Source organism: Pongo pygmaeus, chromosome 4 (genome assembly GCF_028885625.2).
Source record: "Pongo pygmaeus isolate AG05252 chromosome 4, NHGRI_mPonPyg2-v2.0_pri, whole genome shotgun sequence".
NCBI classification, from domain to species: Eukaryota; Metazoa; Chordata; class Mammalia; order Primates; family Hominidae; genus Pongo; species Pongo pygmaeus.
In genome coordinates this window covers 120,479,169-120,502,242 of record NC_072377.2, presented here as the reverse complement: position 1 = coordinate 120,502,242, position 23,074 = coordinate 120,479,169, and the positions used below count along the sequence as shown (strand labels likewise).

The 23,074-nt window shown below is 35.9% G+C and overlaps 1 protein-coding gene and 1 pseudogene across 3 annotated transcripts in view; one reads left to right on the top strand and one right to left on the bottom strand.

Annotated features, from left to right (window-relative positions):
- The window catches only part of COMMD10 (COMM domain containing 10), a 201,687-nt gene that overhangs the window by 91,985 nt on the left and 86,628 nt on the right, over positions 1–23,074 (bottom strand). The window contains exon 6 of one of the 3 annotated variants that reach the window (XM_054488506.2): positions 7,138–7,263. The exons of the other annotated variants lie outside the window; for them this stretch is intronic. Within the exon in view, the coding sequence (XP_054344481.1) occupies positions 7,153–7,263 (111 nt within the window). The 3' untranslated portion in view covers positions 7,138–7,152. Of the gene's footprint in view, positions 1–7,137; positions 7,264–23,074 lie in introns of those variants that run through there. 3 annotated transcript variants of the gene reach the window in all.
- Positions 7,400–7,497, top strand: LOC129037668 (U6 spliceosomal RNA; annotated as a pseudogene).

Below are 23,074 nucleotides of genomic sequence, written 5' to 3'. Positions count from 1 at the left end.
GCATGAAATGCCTTTTTCCACCCCATTACTTTCAGTTTATGTGAGTCTTTATGTGTTAGGTGTTAGGTGAGTCTCCTGAAGGCAGCAGATAGTTTGTTGGTAAATTCTTATCCATTCTGCCATTCTGTATCTTTTAAGTGGAACATTTAGGCCATTTACATTCGATGTCAGTATTGATATGTGAGGTACCACTGCATGCATCGTGCTCTTTGTTGCCTGTGTACTTTGTTTTTGCTTTTTAAGGTGTATTTTTGTTTTATAGGTCCTGTGCGATTTATTCTTTAAAGAGGTTGTGTTTTAATGTGTTTCCAGGATTTGTTTCAAGATTTAGACCTCCTTTTAGCAGTTCCTGTAGTGGTGGCTTGGCAATGGTGAATTCACGCAACATTTGTTTTTCCGAAAAAGACTATCTTTCCTTCATATATGATGCTTAGTTTCGCTGGATACAAAATTCTTGGCTGATAATTGTTTTGTCTGAGGAGGCTGAAGATAGGGCCAATCCCTTCTAGCTTATAGGGTTTCTGCTGAGAAATCTGCTGTTAATCCAATAGGCTTTCCTTTATAAGTTAGTTACCTGGTGCTTCTGTCTCACAGCTCTTAAGATTCTTTCGTCTTAACTTTGGATAACCTGATGACAGTGTGCCATGATCTTTTTGTGATGAATTTCCCAAGTGTTCTCTGTGCTTCTTGTATTTGGATGTCTAGGTTCCTAGCAAGGCTGGGGAAGTCTTCCTGGATGATTCCATCGAATATGTTTTCCAAGCTTTTAGAATTTTCTTCTTCCTCAGAAATACCGATTATTCTTAGGTTTGGTTGTTTAACATAATCCCAGACTTCTTGGAAACTTTGTTCATATTTTCTTACTCTTTTTTGTCTTTGTTGGATTGGATTAATTTGAAGACCTTGTCTTTGAGCTCTGAATTTCTTTCTTATAATTGTTCAATTCTATTGTTGAGACTTTCCAGAGCATTTCACATTTCTATAAGTTTGTCCAAAGTTTCCTGAATTTTTTATTGTTATTTCTTTAAAGTATCTATTTCCTTGAATATTTCTCCCTTCACTTCTTGTATTGTTTTTTGGATTTCCTTGCATTGGGCTTCACCTTTCTCTGGTGCCTCCCTGATTACCTAAATAACTCACCTCCTGAACTCTTTTTCAGGTAAATCAGGGATTTCTTCTTGGTTTGGATCCACTGCTTGTGAACTAGTGTGATTTTTTGGGGGGGGTGTTAAAGAGCCTTGTTTTGTCATATTACCAGAGTTGGTTTTCTGGTTCCTTCTCATTTAGGTAGGCTCTGTCAGAGGGAAGGTCTAGGGCTGAAGGCTGTTGTTCAGATTCTTTTTTCCCAGGGGGTGTTCCCTTGATGTAGTACTCTCTCCATTTTCCTATGGACGTGGCTTCCTGTGAGCCGAACTGCAGTGATTACTGTCTCTCTTCTGGGTCTAGCCACCCACTGAGCCTACCCAGCTCCAGGCTGGTACTGGGGGTTGTCTGCACAATATCACATCCTGTGATGTGAACCATCTATGGGTCTCTTCTCCGTAGATACCAGCACCTGTTCCAGTGGAGGTAGCAGGGGGTGGGGGGATGGGGGGTTGTGCAACGGACTCCGTGAGGATTCTTAGCTTTGGTGGTTTAACGCTCTATTTTAGTGCTGCTTGGCCTCCTGCCAGGAGGTGGCACTTTCCAGAGAGCATCAGCTATAGTAGTGCAGAGAGGGACCAGCAGTGGGCAGGGGCTTAGAACTCCCAAGATTATATGCCCTCTGTCTTCCGCTACTAGGGTGGGTAAGGAAGGACCATCAGGTGGGGGCAGGGCTAGGTATGTCTGAGCTCAGACTCTCCTTGGGTGAGTCTTGCTGTGGCTGCTGTTGGGGATTGGGGTGAGATTGCCAGGTCACTAGAGCTGTGTACCTAGGAGGATTACGGCTGCCTCTGCTGAGTCATGCAGGTTGTCAGGGAAGTGGGGGAAAGCTAGCAGTCACAGGCGTCACCCAGCTCTTATGCAAACCAAAGAGCCAGTCTCACTCCCACCGAGCCCCACAAGAGCCCCAAGTCTGTTTCCAGGTGGTGGGTGAGACAGGCTTGAAAACTTGCCCCAGGCTATCCGCCGCCCAGTTGCAAAAGAATAGGGCTTTGTTCTTCCCCCACCCGTTGAGTGTGCACTCCAGATTTGTGTCCTCCCCCGAGTTCTGGCCAGGAGGCTTCTCACCCCATTCAAATTGTTACAAAGTTCAGCTAGAGATTTACTTCTCTCTGTGGAGTTTTGCCCCCTGCTCCTCTGGCCACCCTCCTGATGGATCCCTGTGGTGTCACGTAGGAATGGCCTGCTAGGGGACCCAGCGAGCTCCAGGGCCTTTCGGCTGCTTCCTCTACCCCTATATTTCGTTCAGCTCTCTAAATGGACTCAGCTCTAGTTAAGGTCAGAAACTTCTCCTGCAAACAGACCTTCAGCTTCTCCAGTGGATGTGTGTTCAGGAGAGGAGGGTCTCCCTTTCCTATTTCTGCAGTTGGGGCACTCACAGTATTGGAGTGTCTCCTGGGTCCTGCAGGAGCAGTCTGCTTCCTTCAGAGGGTCTGTGGGTCCTCCCAGATTGCTGGTTTGTTCTTAGAGTCAATCTGGAGCTAAAATTCACAATGCGAGCCACCACACGCTGCTCTGTCCGGAGCTGCAATCTAGTCCTGCATCCCATCTGCCATGATCTCACAAGAGCAAGTTTTTTAATACTAGAAAGTAATATTATAGCTCTGTATAAGATTATTTATCCATGAACTTATTCTCCTTGATAACAGTTGCAAGTAGCAAATATTTTTTTCAAATATGTATCAATACAATCATTCTAAATTTTCTGAATATGAATAGCTTTTAAATTGTTCACCGTACTATATATTATTAATGAAAACAAGGACAATAGACTGACTTGCCCACCATCTATGTGGCTACGTACATTTATCCTGGCATATCTGTGTAGCTTTCACTGAGATCCGTTTTTGTAATGCACAGTCTCAAATTCAGGGAAATTCTTTGCTTATTATAATATTTCCTAATATTCACTCAATGAGCCTACCACTCTAAAGGGCCACAGTTATGATAGGACTTTTAAAGTGGAGTGCTAAGTATCTGAATACAAAAACAAAACGAAAATGCTTGAAATTTTATTTGTAGCTTAATTAGTCCAAGTTGGGCAGATCCCCCCAAGCAAGCCACATCATCATGACGCAACTTTGTATTGCAGTCAGCAGCCCCTGCAAATATACTTTATTCTGACAGAATCTACTTTGATTCTGTTTATTATTAAACAGATTCTGACCCTCACTTACTTGACTGGCTGTCCCTCACAAGAAGAAGTATACATAATTTTTAACATACACACAGGCAAATCTCATTGAAAAATGCATTACGTTACAAAAATATATTTTAAGTTGAAAAAAATTTAAACCAATTTCCCCCACAGAACTAATGTTATGAGCAGTAGTAAGACTTCCAGACTAGTTTATAAAATTTAACGTGAGATTTTATTTAATGTGTTCTTAGCTGAACAACAGAACACTTTTGACCTCTTAATTCTAGGTAGCTGGGGACCATCAGGAACAAGCATAGCAAAAGGGCAGTGTTTATTATTACCGTTAATAGTACTGGGGTAATAATATCAGCCGCCACTTACGGAACACCCACCATGTCTTAAGGATTGTAATCAATGCTTTACCTAGTTGGCTTCATTTAATTTCCATAACTACTCTATGAGATAGGTATTATTATTTTCATTTTACAGGTTAAAAAATGGGTTTTTGAAAAACTAAGTGATTTGGCTAAGGTGACATAGATTAGAAGTGGTAGGGTCCCAGGACTCACACTTAGGTCCACATAACTTCCAAAGTCCATGCTGTCTACCACTTTACTACACTGCCAGGCTTCAAAATACCCACCTTCCTTCCCACAGACAAAATTCCCAATCCTTCAATAAAAGCGATCCCAGCTACATAATAGGAGAAACTATTCTGATCTAATTTACACTGGATATAAATGAATCTTGCCAGAAGTAGTGTTTTCATCATGTAAAAAGAAGGCAAGTTAACCAACTGAATTCAATTATGGTATATTAGGTAGTGAAATAAAAGTAAGGAGAGCAGTTTTCAATGGGAAACTTAAGCCCTACTTAAGAAGACATCTATACCTGTCTGACTGCATCTTTTCTTTTTCAGAAATACCACTACGCCATTCAGTGTGATTCTGAGAGACTCATCAATCATGTGGCCTTCCTTCCACAAACCCTAGTAGTCATGAGAACCAAGCAGGGCCAGTACTTTTTTCCCCCTGCAAATTACTAATTACCTTTGGGGAAAACAAGTGTCACTCATACTTATTTGAAATCTGGAACTATAAGAATGATACACATCCGCACATAGGCAGTCCATGGAGAAGCCTTGTCAGAAAATAAAGCCAACACAGAGGAAAGCAAAACCCAAGCATGCAGAGACAAAACTGTGTTGTGTTGGAACCCCTGGATTCTGCCATGGCTGAGGCTAGAGATTCACCTCTTGTTTCATTGTAGCTATTTGAGCCAATCAATTTCCTATTTTGATTAAGTTAATCTGTATTAGGTCTCTGGTGTCAGCACTCAAAAGAGCCCTCACTTAGAAAACTCTTGAGGTCATGTTTTCTAGGTAGTGCTTTTGGAAGTTCTTTTCTTTACCCATTTCAACACCCATAGATATGGTACAAGCAAGAGGGAAAAGGAAGAAAATTTCAATTTCAGATCAGGAATGACTAGCGAATGCTAAATACAGACATTTACGAATGGTGTTGGGAAAGTTAAAGAAAGTATTGATAAATATATTTTCCTACTTAGAATATATACCAAAATCTGGAAATAGCATGATTCTATCATCCATAAACTCATATTTTCATTCATGTTTGACAGAAAATCACAATGTTATAATGTCAAAATTGTGGGAAGTTATATAAGGCAACAGGGTGTAAAATGTAGAAAAGTGCTTATTATAAATAAAATATACAGTTCCAGCAAATTTGGTAATGTCTAAACTGACTTTTAAAAATACATATTTTACATGACTTAAATAGTCACTTAAAGTGTTTCCCAACTTGTACTCTATCAATTTAAATTATTCTGAAAGTAAACATGTAGCTATCTCCAAGTTTTATAGAACTTAAGGTTTGAGTTTTCATTCTTATCTTTCAGGATTAGTATTTCAGCTTAAAGTTGTTAGTTGCTTTCCTTGTTAATAATATTTCAGGTACAAAAGTTATATGTAACTAAAACATAAATAAGAGATATTCCTCAAAACATGATAGCAATACTTTACAATCCCAACTCAAGATGATTTAGCATTAAACAGAGAACTCTTGGTTGCCAATGACAGAAAATCTAACCCAAACTGGCATAGGCAAAAAGGCAGTGTAATGGGTCATGGAACTGAAACTGTAGGATTAGAAAGTTTTAGAAATAGCTGGATATTTATCAAACTATAAAACATAGTAGCAATTTCTGTACATATATGTACCACTTAGTTGTATTTAAATGCACATACAATTATTTTGTATATAAGTAGAATTCCACAACATAAATACACTGTCACTGCTATCTGTTCCTCCGTATATTCATTAATTAATCATATATTTTAGCTGCATATTTAACTTTCAAACAGTTCCTAATTACAAAAGTTTCATAACATTTTCTACTAGGTATATATTTAGGTCTCAAAATATACCATCAGGACTCAGTTTCTCTCCCTCCATCCTCTCAGTCCTACTTTCTGATATTTTGGTCTTCTCAGCTCCATGTGATGTGTGAGGCTGTGGTGCTTGAAGCTGCAATAGCTATCTTTCAGTGGAGGTACCCTGATATATACTCATCCAATCTCAACCAATCGCTGTGTTGAAGGAGATAAAGCGTGCTGATTGCTTAGGCATAGGTCACATACATCACCTCTGAATTGGTGGAGGCAGCCATACACTAAGAGCAGGAAAGGGAAAGACTCTTCAAAGAAAAATGAAGGGAGGTTTTTCAGAAGATCAGGAGTACATGCCTAGTACAAATTATCTCCTTTCATAATAAAGATAATATTAATAAACAGCAACAACTAAAAATATGCTTTAAGTTTTTTTCATTTTGCTAAAATACATGAACCATTTGTTGAAAATAGTACTGTTCATTAGATTTTCATTACTGTTTTCTTCTGATGCCATGACTTAAATAAGCTTTTATTTCCTCTTTCTTAAATTCCCTTTACAGTGTTAACTGAAATTTAGGGTTTTGGCAGCTGTGGCTATAAAAAAGTAATCATAATAAGATATTGCCAAACAGCTAGTGATTAAGACCAATTTTTCCAAGAGAATTGTACTAGTCCAGTTCTTGGTCACCAAGAATGGAAGTGATTTCTGGTTAAGCAGGAAACAATTCGGATGGCACACAAAATGATGAAGCTGAAGAAACAGACTTGGGAAACAAGATGGCACTAAAGAAGGTTAGGAAGCCAGAACTGCAACCAAAATCATGCTGAAAAAAAAAAGACAGCCTAGGAAGCCTCTGCTGAGAATGTGGCACCACCACCACTGCTGGTACCAGTATCTCCACTGGTATGAGACACTGGATGCTGTTCTAGCCACTAGAGGCTGAGGTGGGAGGACTGCTTGAGCCCAGGAGTTGGAAACCACTAGAAGAATAAATTCTAAACGGTCACTACTTCTTTGCATCACTTTTCCTAGATGTGAAGTCTCATGCAGAGATTTCCAACTGGTTGATGGAAACTCTAGCTGTCACAGGTGGTCATATGCCCCAAACTCTAGCTGTCACAGGAGTCATGAGAGGAATGATTTGTCCCACTTTGGCTTCCACTGAGGGAAGTGGAACCTAAGGCACTCAGAATAAACCCTAACATACAATGAGCCATCAATAAATTTTTTATTCTTGTAAAACATTGTTTAAGGAATTACGTGACAAATGTTTTCACAGTGATATTATGTGTCTGATAGCACAACCTTCATTAATAACAAACATATGGGCTGGGTGCAGTGGCTCACGCCTATAATCCCAGAACTTTGGAAGGCCAAGATGGGTGAATTGCTTGAGCTCATGAGTTCACTACTAGCCTCATGGAGAAACCCCCCCTCTACAAAAAATACAAAGATTAGTCAAGTGTAGTGGTGCGCACCTGTAGTCTCGCTACTTGGGAGGCTGAGGTGGGAGGATTGCTTGAGCCGGGAGGTGGAAGCTGAGCCAAGATTGTGCCACTGCACTCCAACCTGGAGGATGACAGAGCCAGACCTTGTCAAAAAAAAAAAAAAGAGAGAGAAAGAAGGAAGGAAAGAAAGAAGAAAGAAAGAAAGAAAGAAGGGAGGGAGGGAGGGAGGGAGGGAGGGAGGGAGGGAGGAAGGCAATGTGCTCACTTACTTCAGTAGCATATATATTAAAATTGGAGAGACACAGGGAAGATTAGCACGGCCCCTGCACAAATTTGTGAAGTGTTCCATTTTTTTAAAATAAAATAAAAACTATTAAAAAGAAACACAAGAAAGATATTCCTAATATCACACAATTGTTGGGAGAACAGAGGCAAAAACTGATTACTCTAAATCAAACTTATTGGCTCTAATTCTAGCAAAAAAAAATTCCATGCCCGCCACCCCCAGTGTATTCTGCCTGTAGATCATACTTTAAGTCAAGTGGACTTGATAAGGCAAAAACAATAAACCTAAGAGGTAATCAAACTTGTCCCTTAGGAGTTGATCATGACAGGTCATAGACAAGTTATTTTCCTCTCCATCATGAGTGCTAATTGGTCAAATAAAATCAGTTACTAACTGCAAAGTAGGTACCAATGTTCATCTAGGTTAGTTTCCATTATAGCTACTGGAAACTAACAACGTAAACCTTCTGTTGTAAACTGACGTAATGATGTTTTAGGTCACCCCTAAAGATTCCTGTCCAGATCAGAATCTATATACTTGAAAAAGAAAAGCTGTCACTTGGTTCCTATATTACCAAACTGCTTCTGTGATTACAGGGTAAAGTCCCTTCTTATTCTCTCAGAATTCTACCCAAGACACATGGCTATAACTTAAATAAAATAAAGTGTAAGGTATAAAGAAAGTATTTTAAAAAATCACTGTTTACAACATAAAGTAATTTAAGTATAAATACTTGGAATTCAGAATTTTATTTATAAAAATGTTTGGTTAAAAAAAAGAATTTAATTACCATACTATGCTTTCTCAACTCAGTTAAACACAAACTATATTCATTTCCAAATTTCCGTTGGATATTTAAATTAGAATATACTACAAATATATTACATGTAAATGTTAATATATGAAGTAATTTAGAGAATGTTAATACATGAAGTAATTTAGAGATCATTTAACCTACTTTGTAGCAGTAGTCCAAATCACTCTTCTTTGTTACAGCCACATATAGATAGGTTGCTGGATTTTTTTTTACATCAATATCTTCACACTAAAATATCTTCAGAAATTAACTCTAATACTATTTACCAATCCATCAAATATGGTAGCAATCTCTATACATACGTATACCATTCAATTATATTTAAATGCATATACAATTATTATTTTGCATATAAATAAAATTTACAAAACAAACACACTGCTATCTATTGCTTTGTATGTTCATTAATTTATCATACATTTTAGCTAAATATTTAGCTTTCAGATAGTTCCTAATTGTAAGTTTCACAACATTTCATTTATTCTACGGCATTAGGAACTGAAAAGGGTCTAATATATTCAGGAAGAAAACACTTTGTGGGGTCTCTTTTGAACACATGTATTCCTATACTGTTTTTAAAGTTTTTTGTTTGGATTTTTAGAAACTTGACTCATTTGTCTATTATTATTGTTATTATTTATTTATTTTTTTACTTTAGGATATACACTGAGTAGTACTCAATAAATAATGTGATTTGATTAAAAGTGCCATAAGAAACAAAATACTCAGCTTCCTAATATTTGAAATTATTACATATTTCTAGTTATTTTTAAAGCAAAAAGGAGAGGACAATAATGGAAAAGTATATATGTTGTGCACCTATTATGCATTACTGGCTACAGTGCTTAATAACTCTAGTGGAATCACTAATAGTTTTTCCTCAACTTAAAATTCATTATGCTTCTAAGGAAGAGAAACTCTAATAAGGCCAAGGACACAACTGATGCACTGAACTGGGAAAAGCTACAGTTGTTAATTTATTCAGTCATTTCTTCAACAAATATTTCTTGAGCTCCCTTCTCCAGTCCTATAACCAGTGGGATCCCTACTCTCTAGAAGCCAACATTAAAAGGCACAGGCAGAATGACAAATACATTACTACAAATGTGACAAGTGCTGTGAAGAGAAGGTATAAAGTAGGAGAACTCAGCTAGTTCAGGTCAAGGTAAACCTCCTTCAGAAGATTACATCTGATAACTGAACAGTTAGGTGGGAGGAGTTGAGGAAGGCAGAGAGTGTTCGCCAGTTAAAGGATAGAACATGCAAAAACCCAGAGAAGAAGGAGAATATTAACTGTATTTCATGAAATGAAAAAAGTGCTTATAGCTAGAAAGGAGAGGTAGAATTGTGTAAATATAACATTAGGGATATGAGACTATCAGAAGGTAATGGGAAAGCTTTTAAGTACAGAAGTGAAACAAATTTACAAAAGCAGTTTGGGGTTAAGGGAGCAGAAGCTGTATTGGAATGGGCTAAAGACAATGAAAATAAACAATTTGTTCAAAAAGTTTGACTGTGGGGTGAGAAACAGAGTTGCAGCTGAACCAACAAGTTGATTAATTTGTTACCTTCATTTGATGCTTGGATTTATTTGAACATGTTTAAATGTTGACAGTAAAAAGTCTACAGGGAGAAAGATAATGAAGATGGAGGAAAGAAAAATTCCTCAGATGATTAAAAAGGGTGGAATCCAGACCTCAGGAAATCACAGGTAACCATTAGCCCAATGTGTTATTTTCTCCAAAAATGCTCGATGGCAGTAAAGTCAGGTAACATTCATCCAGGGTCAGAGTTCTTGCTCGTTGGTACAGAGAAGACTAATGGGAAAAGAACTTGCAGACACTGAAATGAGAGTAAAATGATTAAAGTCTAAGATAAGAAGATAATGAAAATAGTAAGGGTCTAATAAAGATATCTCAGTGTAGTCAGAGGAGGAAGTAATCAGCGGCAAGATGTATTTGTTATTTACCAGTTGTAAAATTTGTAATGAAGGCTCAAAACATGGCTCTTTGTTGATAGAGTTCGACACAAGAGCTAAGGAGGTCAAGGAATTTTTCCACCAGAAATGCCCTCTTTGCATAGGACCCTTGTCCTTTTGCTATGTTTTGTTCTCAGAGAACTCCATGCAATAAGACAGAATGGAATTCCTCCCTACCTCCCCACCCTAACTCCCACCCATTCCCACAAACTTTAAAATGCCAAGGAGAAAGCAGGGTGGGATCGGAGAAAAAGGGAAGCCAAGAAATAGACTGCTTGACCCTGCTTTTTTGTAATACACAGACCCCTTTGTTCAATCAATATCTTACACAGAAATACAAATGGTAAAACAGAAAAGTATAGCTGCTCTGCTAGAGGTAGGACCTGAGGTTCTGTTAAATGCCCCTTGTCTTTGTTCTTCCCACATACTTATATCTAGAAGACACCTAGGACTCAGAGCACGACTGACCATTTTTGTTCAAACTGAACAAAAAAGTAAAAATTCTATGTTTTCTTAAGACACACATTCTAGTTTGGGTCACTGTGGATCACACAGGTTAAGACAATATAAAGATCTATGGGCACAAAGCTCTAAGAAATAACAGAGAAATTTTACTTGTATCTCCCTTTCTATACTTAGCAGTAGGACTTGTTCATCTTTGGGAAGAAACCTGTAGGTGCCAAAACTTTTATCACACATTTTGTATAACTCCCTTCTATTCTTTCAAAATTCTTGTCAGGACGTCATACTATTCTCATTTTGCAAAATAGGAAGTTAAGGCCCAGAGAAGTCAAGTAACTTGCCTACAGTCACAAAGTTAGTAAGTGAAGGGGTCAGGATTCAAAGCTGATTTTAAAAAGCCCCAAAATTGATTATATTACATTGCCTCCAAGATTCATGAATTTAACAATGTTCCTCTACTACCATTTATATATAAAATCTTCTGGCTAAAAGCCCATAAAATGTTTCCTCATACATACTATTAAAAACAGCTCAACCCTAGAGAATTATCATTTAACTGTTTTAGATTAATAGGGCGTAACATAGGCATTCTAACAGATCTCTACTGAATCTGTTTTCTTTTGGTAAATAACAACTCCACTGCTACTGGAATAAAAGTTGACGCTGCTTTTTTAGGTTTGGTGTTCATTATATCTTAATTCTACACCAACATTGATGAGACTGTACCCTAGGAGTCAGTGTTGACCAATATTATCAACCCAGAAAGGCTGGGTGGAGGTGAAATTGCCACTACCAAAAATATGTCTATAAAGAAGTAACAAAAGTAATGGAAACAAATATTTGAAGAAAACAGTCACTAAATAATAGGATCATGAGAAAAAGAAGCCCAAATCAATTCAACTTATTGTAGAGTAAAGCTGATTTTAATCAAGACCTTGAGAAAAAAAAAAAAGTTCAGATATATAGTTAAGAAAAATAAAGAAAATGTAAATACATAATTAGGGAGTGAATACAAAAGGACTGACATGCTGGATTAAAAAAAAAAAGAGAGACAGAACTAAGGACCACATAGAAATGTCTGTACTTTTTCTACGTGTTATTATGGTAATAAACAACACATCTATTGGTCTTCCAAAAACGATGTGAGATCCATAAAACTTCTTTCACTAGTCATTAATAGTATTTGTTCCCCAAAGCTTCATGACCTCAGTAATTTAGTATTTGGAATTTGAGAACAACATAGTTAACTGGATTATTAACCCTTAACGGGAGACTGATTAAAATAATTAAAATCCACACAAAATCCAAGTTATTTATATTTTGTTTAAAATAACACCAGTATGCTCTGCAGTGCATGGAAACATATAATCTCAAAAACATCCTAGCCCATTTCTAATAAGCACTAATTCTATTCATGTATAGCCTGCCACCATATACACTTGAATATGGTCACAGGAAAGACATTTCCTAAGGGCCACAAAGGAACTGCTTCGTTAATTATCAGCTATCTAGGTAACCCAAAACTAAATGTAAAATTTATATTTATACATTCATTCAAAAAGTATTTATTAAATGGTTACTCTGTGGCAGTGTGCTAAGTGCAGTGAATATACTGGTGAACAAAACAGAAATGGTCTATTTCTTTAAAATATAAAGAAACGGCGCCCTCTCAGAACACAAAGAAAGTTACAAGTTTAAATTAAATACTACTTTGAAGATTTTTATTAATTTCAAGGAGGCCTATAATTCACTTTCATAAGGATATGGGCTATTTAAGTCCTCCTAACAGTCCCTTGGATACCTGAAAAATATGTTTAAAATAAAAACAAGATTGAATTTCATTTTAATGAGTCTATGTAGTCATTGAAATTCTAGGGCATGAGCTAGCTAAACCCAGATTTTCAAAACTACTTCAGGCATTTACATTTTTCTCAAAGAGTCTGCTAAGATCTTTAGGTTTTGGATCTTCTAGAAACATTTTTTCAGTTCTGGCATCATCCTTAGTCTCCCCTATAAATATTAACATTTCATATTTTGACTAACTCAATATGATGTTAGATATTATATACCCATGGTAATTTATTTCTAGGTTCTCTGGTGAGTCAATGGCCTCTCTCACCAACAATCTCTTTATGATCATTGTATTAGTCTGTTCTCACATTGCTATGAAGAAATACCCAACACTGGGTAATTTGCAAAGGAAAGCCGTTTCACTGATTCACAGTTCTGCATTGCTGGGACGCCTCAGGAAACTTACAATCATGGCAGAAGGCAAAGGAGAAGCAGGCACCTTCTTCACAGCGTGGCAGGACGGAGTGAGTGCAAGCACGGGAAATGCCACATGCTTAAAAAACCATCAGATCTCTTGAGACTCACTATCATAAGGACAGCATGGGGGAAACTGCCCCCATGATCCAATTACATCTACTTGGTCCTGCCCTTGACATGTGAAGATTATGGGGATTACAATTAAAGATGAGATTTTGGGTGAGGAGACACAGCCAAACCATATCAATCACCTATTTATTATTTTCTGGACAATCTGATTTTTTCCACTTGGAGATAGAATTTTAATCCCTTTTTACTTGGCTTTCTAATTTTTTAGTATTTGTATATGTCAACATTCCCTTAAACCTCCCCAAATAGATTGCTTTCCTCTTAATTGATAATCTTAGTGTTTTCTCTAGAATACTGTTTTGTTTCTCTAAATTTTATTAATATCTGAGAAATATTCTAAATGTCTCAGCAACAAAGTTTCTTCTTTGATTTCCCACTTTAATGTATCAATTTTTAATCACCTCAACTGACTTTTTTTTGCTCAAACTCTCAAAACAGCTGAGCTCCCCGACAACCACCCCCCACACCTCTTCCCCATTTCAGTAAACAATACTACCATTCATTAATTTACATAAACTGGAAACCTATTGTTCTTAATTTCTCTCCTCTTTCTCTTTCACCTCCCTCCCTGCCTTCCATCCATAACCTTAATATTAAATAGTAGCCTAGAGCTACAGTACTATCAGTTCTTAGACTAAAGAAACTTTTTGTTGTTGTTGTTGCCTCAAAGCCTGTATACATTCAATTGTCTCCTTGAATAATGCGCCTCCCTCCTCTTAATAGACCTAGTTGTTTCTCTTCTGTGGGTCTCAATTTCAATGTCATCTCCTCAGAGATCACTACACCTAAAATAGTTTGCTAATAGTATCATCTCCTTGTTCTTGTCCTTCACATGACATATTTCAACTGGCAACTACATAATTTGTCTGTTTACCTGTTTTTGTTCATATATATGTCCCCTAAGAGAATATAAACTCCATGGGGGCAGGAGCTATGTCTATCTTACTCTTTATCTCCAGCTCGAAATATGCCTGGCACATATTAGATGTTTAGTAAATATTTACTGAATAAATAAATCAATATAGTAGAAAGTTTAAAGAAATGCTGAGATGTTGGCCAATTTTATAATATCCTACTACTGTGATAAGCAAGATCACAGTGCCAGAAGTTAAAGATCACTTTCTTAAATTAAAAAACCTTCCTTCTCATTTTCATCTTGATTAGGTCAAACGGTTCCACCATGATTTGTAACAGTGATTCTCAAAGTATGGTCCTTGGACCAGAAGCATCCTGCACATTTCAAAATAATAGTTCTCTAAAAATATTTGTAGAATTCGACAAAATAGACTTCCTATTACTATTTCCTTCTTTATGCGGATTTTTATGATTAACCATGTTTCATACTTTTTAAAAAAATCTATGACTCAAAACTCAGTAGCAATAATGTAGATAGGTTTAAACTACTCTGATTTCTGCTAATTTCTTTCATACTAGATGTAAAACACTAGTTCAGCTTTAATTTACATTGTATCACTATTTCACACAACTTCAGAAGATAGAAGATATAAAGCATAATCTTGGTAAATAATAAGAACACTGGTAAACAAACACCCCAAAAGCATAAATTTCAGCATTTAGAATTCACATATTGAGTATCAACTGACCATACATTCACATACCACCTCCAGAGATCTCAATGTAATCCAACAGAGAAGTACACTAGAGAAATAAAATAGATTTCTAATTAAAATGAAAGTACAGCAAGAATAATAAAGACTTTTTTATTTTATATTTTTTGGTGACAGGGTCTCACTCTGTCACCCAGGCTGAAGTACACTGGCACAATCTCAGCTCACTGCAGCTTCAACCTCCCAGGTTCAACTGATCCTCCCACCTCAGCCCACCAAGTAGCTGGAATTACAGGTGTGTGTCATCATGCCCAGGTAATTTTTGTAGAAACAGGCTTTCACCATGTTGTCCAGGCTGGTCTCGAACTACTAAGCTCAGGCAATCTGCCCACCTCAGCCTCCCAAAGTGCTGGGATGAGAGATATGAGCCACTACACAAAGCTAATAAAGACTTTTAAAATAAGCATTTCCTCATTTTCTCCTAAAAATTACAACAAAAAATTCATTAAAATGATAAGAATTAAAATGTAGTCAATAGCTGATATACTATAATATATGCAATCCCCCTAAATGATCCCAAGTCAAAAAAATTGATTTTATAAAAATAGTTTTAAGAATATATTTTTTTAGTTAGCAAATTTATTTTTTTAATTTTGGTTTCACTAAATTCGTTTTTCAAATAAACTTTTAAGATTGAAGGTCACAAAAAGAGAAAAAGTATAATTTCTTAAACATTTAGAATGAATTGCTAATAGAAAATTTCACAATAAATTGTATTGTCTAGGCAACTATTATTAAAAATATGAGGCACTAAAATTATGTATGAAATACAAATCCATTATTCCAAGACTAATACAGGAAAAAAATCAAATTAGAAAAAATATCCACTTCTCTTGTACTCCATTTCAGTGGCCTAGGACCTAAACAAGAGATAAATGAATAACTGAAAACAGAATTTAGTGAACATATTTTAAAACATATCCTAAGCAATGGATCAGTGACAATTACAAATTTAGATATACTATTGCTAATTTGTATTAAACCATATCCATCAAGGTTTCTATAAACCTGAATGTACATATTATTCCATTCAAAAATGTTTTATACATATAACCGAAAATGTAGAGAGGTAACCTAAGCGTCTCTAAGTGTATACAAACAGATATAATCAATTACTAACCCTAAATTCAAAAATTTCAGTATTGACTGTCCAAAGATACGGAAAACTCTCAAAAACCTAAAATCCTATATTTTACAGTAAGCTTTAACACTGAGTAACAATCTTTTTAATATCAAGAATAACAACAACAAAAAACCTCAATTCATCCCAGCCCTCCTTCCAAGTTATTTTATTTCTGTCCATGGAAATAGCATTCTGCTTGCTACACTTTTCTTACCTTTATTTTCTATAGAAAACTGCTGTCTCGTCCAATCATTTTCCCCCAAGAAATGTCTTGTAGATTTGAGTTTTCTACTTCATTCCTACTACTGCTACCTTTTCCTGCCTCAATATTACTTCAGTCTTTCATGGTTACCATCACACTGACCTTCCAGTTGATAAAACTGATATAATTTTTATCAAGTCATCCTGCTCGAGAAATCTATAAAAGCATTCTGGTGCCTATCCCATAAAAACTACCTGGTTTGCAAGGACCACTTCAATCCAGGCCCAGGTTACTAACTGAAATTAATTCCTATTGTATACCTTCTACTCTCATTAGGCCATTCCTTATGCTCTGTGCCAGGTCTTCTAAGCTTCCTTCTTGTTCCTTCCATTGTGGAACAGCTCTTCTCCCCACCACCTACCCATAACCTTCAATGTCTCATTTCTTCTATATGCTTTGAATCAAGCCCATTCCACACAGGCTCATGGGTATTTACAAATGGAAAGAGTACCAGGCCAAAGTCAGGAAACCTGTGTTCTTAGTCTGGTTCTGACATTATACAGTAGTGTAACTCTGGGCAGATTTTTGAGCTAAACAGCTAGTCCAGACTTTTGTTTCCTCATCAATAAAATGAGATATTAAATTAGATTATTTCTAAAATCTGTTTTAAAATTATGTAACTCCCAGAACACTTATAGTCTTAATACTTTATCACTTAATCTTACCTTAAAGGTTTTATGTGTATTGAATCTTATTTATTAGGTTATAAACTTCCTGAAGATAAAAGTTACATATTGTACGTTTTATATTTTTGCAAACTCAGCAAGCATGACACAGTGTTTGATAACATAATGGTTCTCTTTCAGCTATTTTATCTATGGAATCATAAAATTACACGGGTAAACATGGGGACAAAAGTATGATGTATTACATTTTAAAACAAGCTTATTCTGTATTCCTTTAACAAAGAGCATCTGAAATCCCTAAGTCTCTGGTTCAGGTATATTATTAAATAACATGTATCTAATGCAATTGAATAATTAAGGTATACAATGTTATATTTTCTTAACATTTTGGAATGGAAGATGTTTATATGAATACATTCCAGTGGCCATCTTCATCAACTACAGCTAACCACTTCTGAGAATAAATCAGGGCATTAACCTTTGTGCTAAAACCTTATTATAAACCAACTTTTCTTAATGCTACTAAGAAAAGCAGAGTCAACTAACTGCAAAAGGCCCATCTAGGCTAGAAAGTAAACTTGGCCTGAGATGATATATCTCCTGATGCTATAATATTAAGTGCTCCTTAGGAATTAGAATAGTGAATGTTTTTAGGGACACGAACTCAAATAGGGGGCATCATCCCCGTTATTATAGTTATGCACACATTTTTAAAATTATAAATATTTACACATGTACATTTGCATACCCAAGATACATTTTTGGTGCCTTCAGGAGTTTTATTGTACTTTATTATGTGTTAATTTGATAGTAATTTTATAATAACTCCAAATATGTAATCATGTACTTTAGAACAACTTTATAAAGTAAGTTTTAAGGCTTAAATCTTACTAATTAATCACAGAATCTTAAGAAGTGGGAAAGAACCTAGAATCACAGGTCTAACACAATGTTTGTTACATAGTAGAGGCTCAATAAATAAATACTTATCTAAGCGATCTTGTAACAGTAATGAGAATAAAAGAAGACAATCCAAAATGTAGTGGTTTCTATCTCAACTCCATCATTCATTTAAGCAGTTGGCTCATTTTCACCTTACTTTCCTTATCTCTAACTTGCTTTATCTATCATACAGCTAAATTCTAAACATCAGGAAAATGAAGTATATATTTCTTTTACAGGCACAAAACACACAAGAGCCCAAATAACTCTCAAGTATAGTGTGTACCATTCTGAACCCTATCTTTTTAAGTTAGAGTACATGCTCATATTATCTGAGTAAAAGAATATTAAAGCCAAGAATGCACGTTTATTTGTTCAGATAATAAACGTTTATTAAGCACCCACTATGTGCTGTGTAAATTCCAAAAGGAAAAATATGAATAAGGAAACAAAAAGTATGAAGCGGGATGAGAGATACATACACAAATGAAAGCATGTTCAAAGTGAAATGGCCACTTAGTACTGAGGAAGGTTTGCGCAAACAAGGTGGCAAATAAGTTTTAAAGGATTGATAGATTTTTCCAGATGCAAAGGTAAGGGAGAAGAGAGGGGACAAAATATGCAAAGGAGAAGAAAATGATGCTTGAAAATCTTTCAAAAATTGAATACAGAACGTTCCTAGGATGACTACAGGAAAGTGGGATGAAAAGAAACTAACAGAGTAGGCAGAGATCTGATCCTACAAAGTCACATTATTCTGCAGTGGGGTGGGGGGTCATTTAGACATTTTAAGCAGGAAAGTATCATATCAGAACTTTGTTTTAGAAAAATGACACTAGGTTGGAAGAGGAAGATTCTGAAGGCAGGAAGATAAATTAGGAGAATAATGCAGTCCCTTAAGATGGAGATAATAAAAGCTTCAGTTAAAGGAATGAAGATGAAAAGATATTAATGCAAAGAGCATTTACATTTACATGTATTTTAAACATATGAAGATGGGAGGAGAGAGAAAAATATAGCTGTCTCTTTCTTTCCTTTCTCAAAACCCATTCCAAATGTCCCAGTTTATTTCTGGTCCACCCAATACCATCAACCCCTCCCAAGTTTCCCATCTCCATTAAGACCCTTTGTCCATTGGATCCTTGTCTTAATCACCACTCTGAGGCTCTTCCAACACAATAGTACGTGTTCTAGAACATGCTACCAGTCAGTGGCACTGTGACTACCTTTGCAAGCCCATCCAGGAGCCTCAGCTTGACTGCACCCCCAAAAGATTGTTTCCTGCTTGCCCAGCAACTACAGACCAACTCTGGCCCCAGCAGATTGTACCTTCTCTAACAAGCTCTGAACTCTAACTTTGGGGAAGGACCCTCTTCCAAGTTGTTCTTTCCTTAAATACTCTCCTCCTTCAGGCCTAGTATGTTTGTTACAGTTCTCTTTACACTTTTATAGTTACTCACATATCATAGCTTTGTAATTCTTTATATTAAACTTCCCCTGCTTAAAATTACATTGTGATTTCTGTCTCCTTATTAGATTTAGGGAGATACTGACAACAATCATAAGAAATAAATAACTTATAGAATAACATGAGAACCAATAACTAGGAAATTTTTAAAAAATAATAATTAAATGAGAAAATGAAAGTAAGCCACCCATTAAGAGTACAACCTTATAGGACCCTCAACATCAGAAAACAGAATTTAAGACTTTAAAATATGAATTTTATACACATGATAAAGTAAAACATATAGGAAAATAACCATTAATAACATGAACTTAGGGACTTTAAAATGAAGACATACAAAATTAAAGGACTTGGAATAATAGTGGTAAACCCACACCTCAGATGTTAGGTTAAATGTTTTAGATTCTATTTGTAAAAGCCTAAAGCAGAACAGTGAATAAGTCCAGGCCGGGCACGGTGGCTCACACCTGTAATCCCAACACTTTGGGAGGCCGAGGAGAGTGGATCACTTGATGCCAGGAATTCCAGTCCAGCCTAGTCAGCCTGGCAAACCCTGTCTCTACTAAAAATAGAAAAAAAATCAGCTAGGCGTGGTGGCACATGCCTGTAATCCCAGCTACTCAGGAGGCTGAGGCATGAGAATTGCTTGAATCTTGTAGGTGGAGGTTGCAGAGAACCAAGATCGCGCCACTGCACTCCAGCCTGGGAGACAGAGACAATCTATCTCAACAAACAAACAAACAGTGAATAAGTCCAAAAAGCCAACAAGGTGAATGTGAGACTCAAGCTCAGAACATTTTTTTTCTTATTTTTTTCTAAATTGTGGTAAAATATATGTAACGTAAAATTTGCCAAATTAACCATTTTGAGTATACAGTTCTGTGGCAACAAGTACATTCATATTGTTGTGCAACCATCACCACCATCCATCTCTAGACTTTTTCGTCTTCTTTAACTGAAGCTCTGTACCCATTAAACAATAACTCCCTACTCCTCATTCCCCCTGGCCTCTAGCAACTACCATTCTACTTTCTGTCTCTATGAATTTGACTGCTCTATGTACCTCATAAAATAAAATCATACAACATTTGTCCTTTTGTGACTGGCTTATTTTACTTAGCAGAATGTCTTCAAGTTTCATCCATGTTGCAGCGTGTGGCAGAATTTCATTCCTTTTTACGACCGAATAATAACCCGTTGCATGTATATACCATATTTTCCTTATCCATGCATCTGCCAATAAATACTTGGGTTGCCTCCACCTTTCGGCTATTGTGAATTCTGCTGCTACAAACATGGGTGTATAAATATCTGAGACCTTGCTATTCTTTTGAATATACACCCAAAAGTAGCAATGCTAGGTCATATGGTAATTCTATGTATAATTTTTTATGAACTGCCATACTGTTTTTCAGAGTGGCTATACAATTTTACATTCATTGCCACTGGCAATGTACAAGGATACCCATTATTCTTTCCATGCTGCCATTTAATAAACACCCATTATGTGACATAAGGACATCTACTTAAAACCATCTATTCATTCAATTCATTTATAGTAAGTTACTAACTACCTAGCCCACTGAGCTGCAGCAATTTTTTTTTAAAGCCACTGCCCTTAAGAAATTTGTATTTTAGTGAGGTGATACAGACACAAAAATAAAAAACAAATATATATATCATATATTAAATACAACTGAGACAAATAAAACAAGGTAAGGAGATAGAAAGTAATGCGGGAGTGTTTTAAATGTGGTGGTAAGAAAGTCCACTCTGAATGTGGCATTTAGAAAGACACTCAGGAAGTAAAGGAAATAGTTATGAGAGACCACAAAGAGCTCTGTTCCCCAGCAAACTGGTTCTCCACATCTCTTAGTCAGCAAACTATATTATATCTGCCATAAGATACAATTATTTAAAAGAAAGAAAAGTTAATCTGATGTTTTAAATTGCTTAAAGGACTTTCAAACTTTGGTAAACATTTAGAAACTGACCATTTCTTTATAGAGAAGTTAAAATGGGACACATTAATAGACTTCAAGGACAACTGTTAGCTTTGATTAAAAATTGAGTAAGAGTGGCTACTACCTAGAGAAAATCCAAAATGGTTAGGAAAGGATTTCTGTAAAGACAACTATAGGCAAGTAAGAGAGACACAAGTTATCCAGGTAAATTTTGGAGTTATCTTTAATGACTCACTTTATCTCACACTTTGTATCTAACCAACAAATCCTACCATATTCACCTTCAAAGTATTTTGGAATTCCCCTTTCACTACCTCCACCATCATCATTCTGGTCTAAACCACTACCATCTCGTGACTGAATGGTTATTCTACTAATTGATTATCCATCAGTTATATCATTGCTCCCTTGCAATCTGTTTTCTGTACAGTAGCTATAGTGATCCTTGTAGACTATAATTCAGAACATGTACCTTTTCTGCTCAACATCCTCCATTTTGAGGAAAATTCAAAGTCTTTACCAAGGCCTATAAGGCAATACAGAATTCCATGTCCTCCCACACCCATTATTACTCTCACCTTATCATCTGAACCTCTCTTCCCACATACTCTACTCCTGCCGCACTAGCCTCCTTGTGGGGATTTAGCAAGCACACTTCCATCTCAGGGCCTTTGCACTTGGTGTTCCTACTTACTGGATTGTTTTTCCTTAAGACATGCACATCTTTTTCAGGTACCCAGTTAGGTATTATCTTATCAGGAAGAAAAGCCTTCCCTAAAATAGTACCGTTATTGTTCTCCATCTATCCTACTTAATTTTCCTTCATAGTGTTTATCACAACCTGATAAGAGTATACACTTATTCAATCTATGTTCTTTTTCCACTTATTAGAATGAATGCTTTAAGAGAAAAGGACTTTGCTTTGGTTACTGCTGTATCTTCAATACCTGGAAGTATACAGCACATGGCACATTTTCAATAGATGTTGGTTGAATAAAAGAATTAAGGAATGAATTTATATTACTATATTATGACTGTCCTTGTTCCAAAAAAAACCAAAAACAAAACAAAACAAAACAAAAACCCAAAAATAGTTGGAAAAAAAAATGGATCAACAAGGAAGGTGATACCCAATGCTTTGGCTTCTGCAGTTAGTACGTGCAATTCTATTTGTATCTCTACAATGCATCTAGAGCAGGTGGATAATTTATGAAACTATAACTCTCTACTGAAAACAAAGAACAGACCATAACTTTTGGAATGACTTCAGATCATAGATGGAGAGGTAAAAATTAAAAGCTACCAAAAGTAAATGGCAAACACTAAGTACTTCATTATAGAGGATGAAATAGTCTTTTTTAAAAAAAGCTATTCATAATGTGATGGCTGAAAATAAAATCTAGCTCTTTGTAAGTATATTCATACTAACTGTATAAATTAAGTTGCATGATCCAGTTCACCAAAATAACATAGAAAGTAAAATGTTAAAAATGAGGAAATTCCAAAGTTTACACTTCTACTCTAATATTAACTTGCTTAAATTGGCTTATATAACATTTTAAAGGTGTATATATAACTGGAAAATTGAATATAACTAAACTCATAGAAATAATGTTGATATATCACTGCTAGAGAAGTATAACTTAGGAATTTCCTGATTTCCAAAAACTGCTGTTTAATGCCAAGGCATTCATACAATTTTTTTCATTTGTAAACTACTTCAAAAATGGAATAAATATGAAACGAGAGGCAGCTGTTAGATGAATTAAGATTATATGACTTTGCCTTAACCTTAATATTTACTACCTAAATATTTTCATTATGTATTAAAAGATAATATACAAACAGAAGAAAGAGTTATATGTGTTAATTTACATTATTATGAATCTCAGTACTCTAATACTGCCATTATTTTAAGCAGTTTAAATTTTACAAACTTTACATGAGCAAAAGTTAAAGATCTGATTGTGTTACATAAA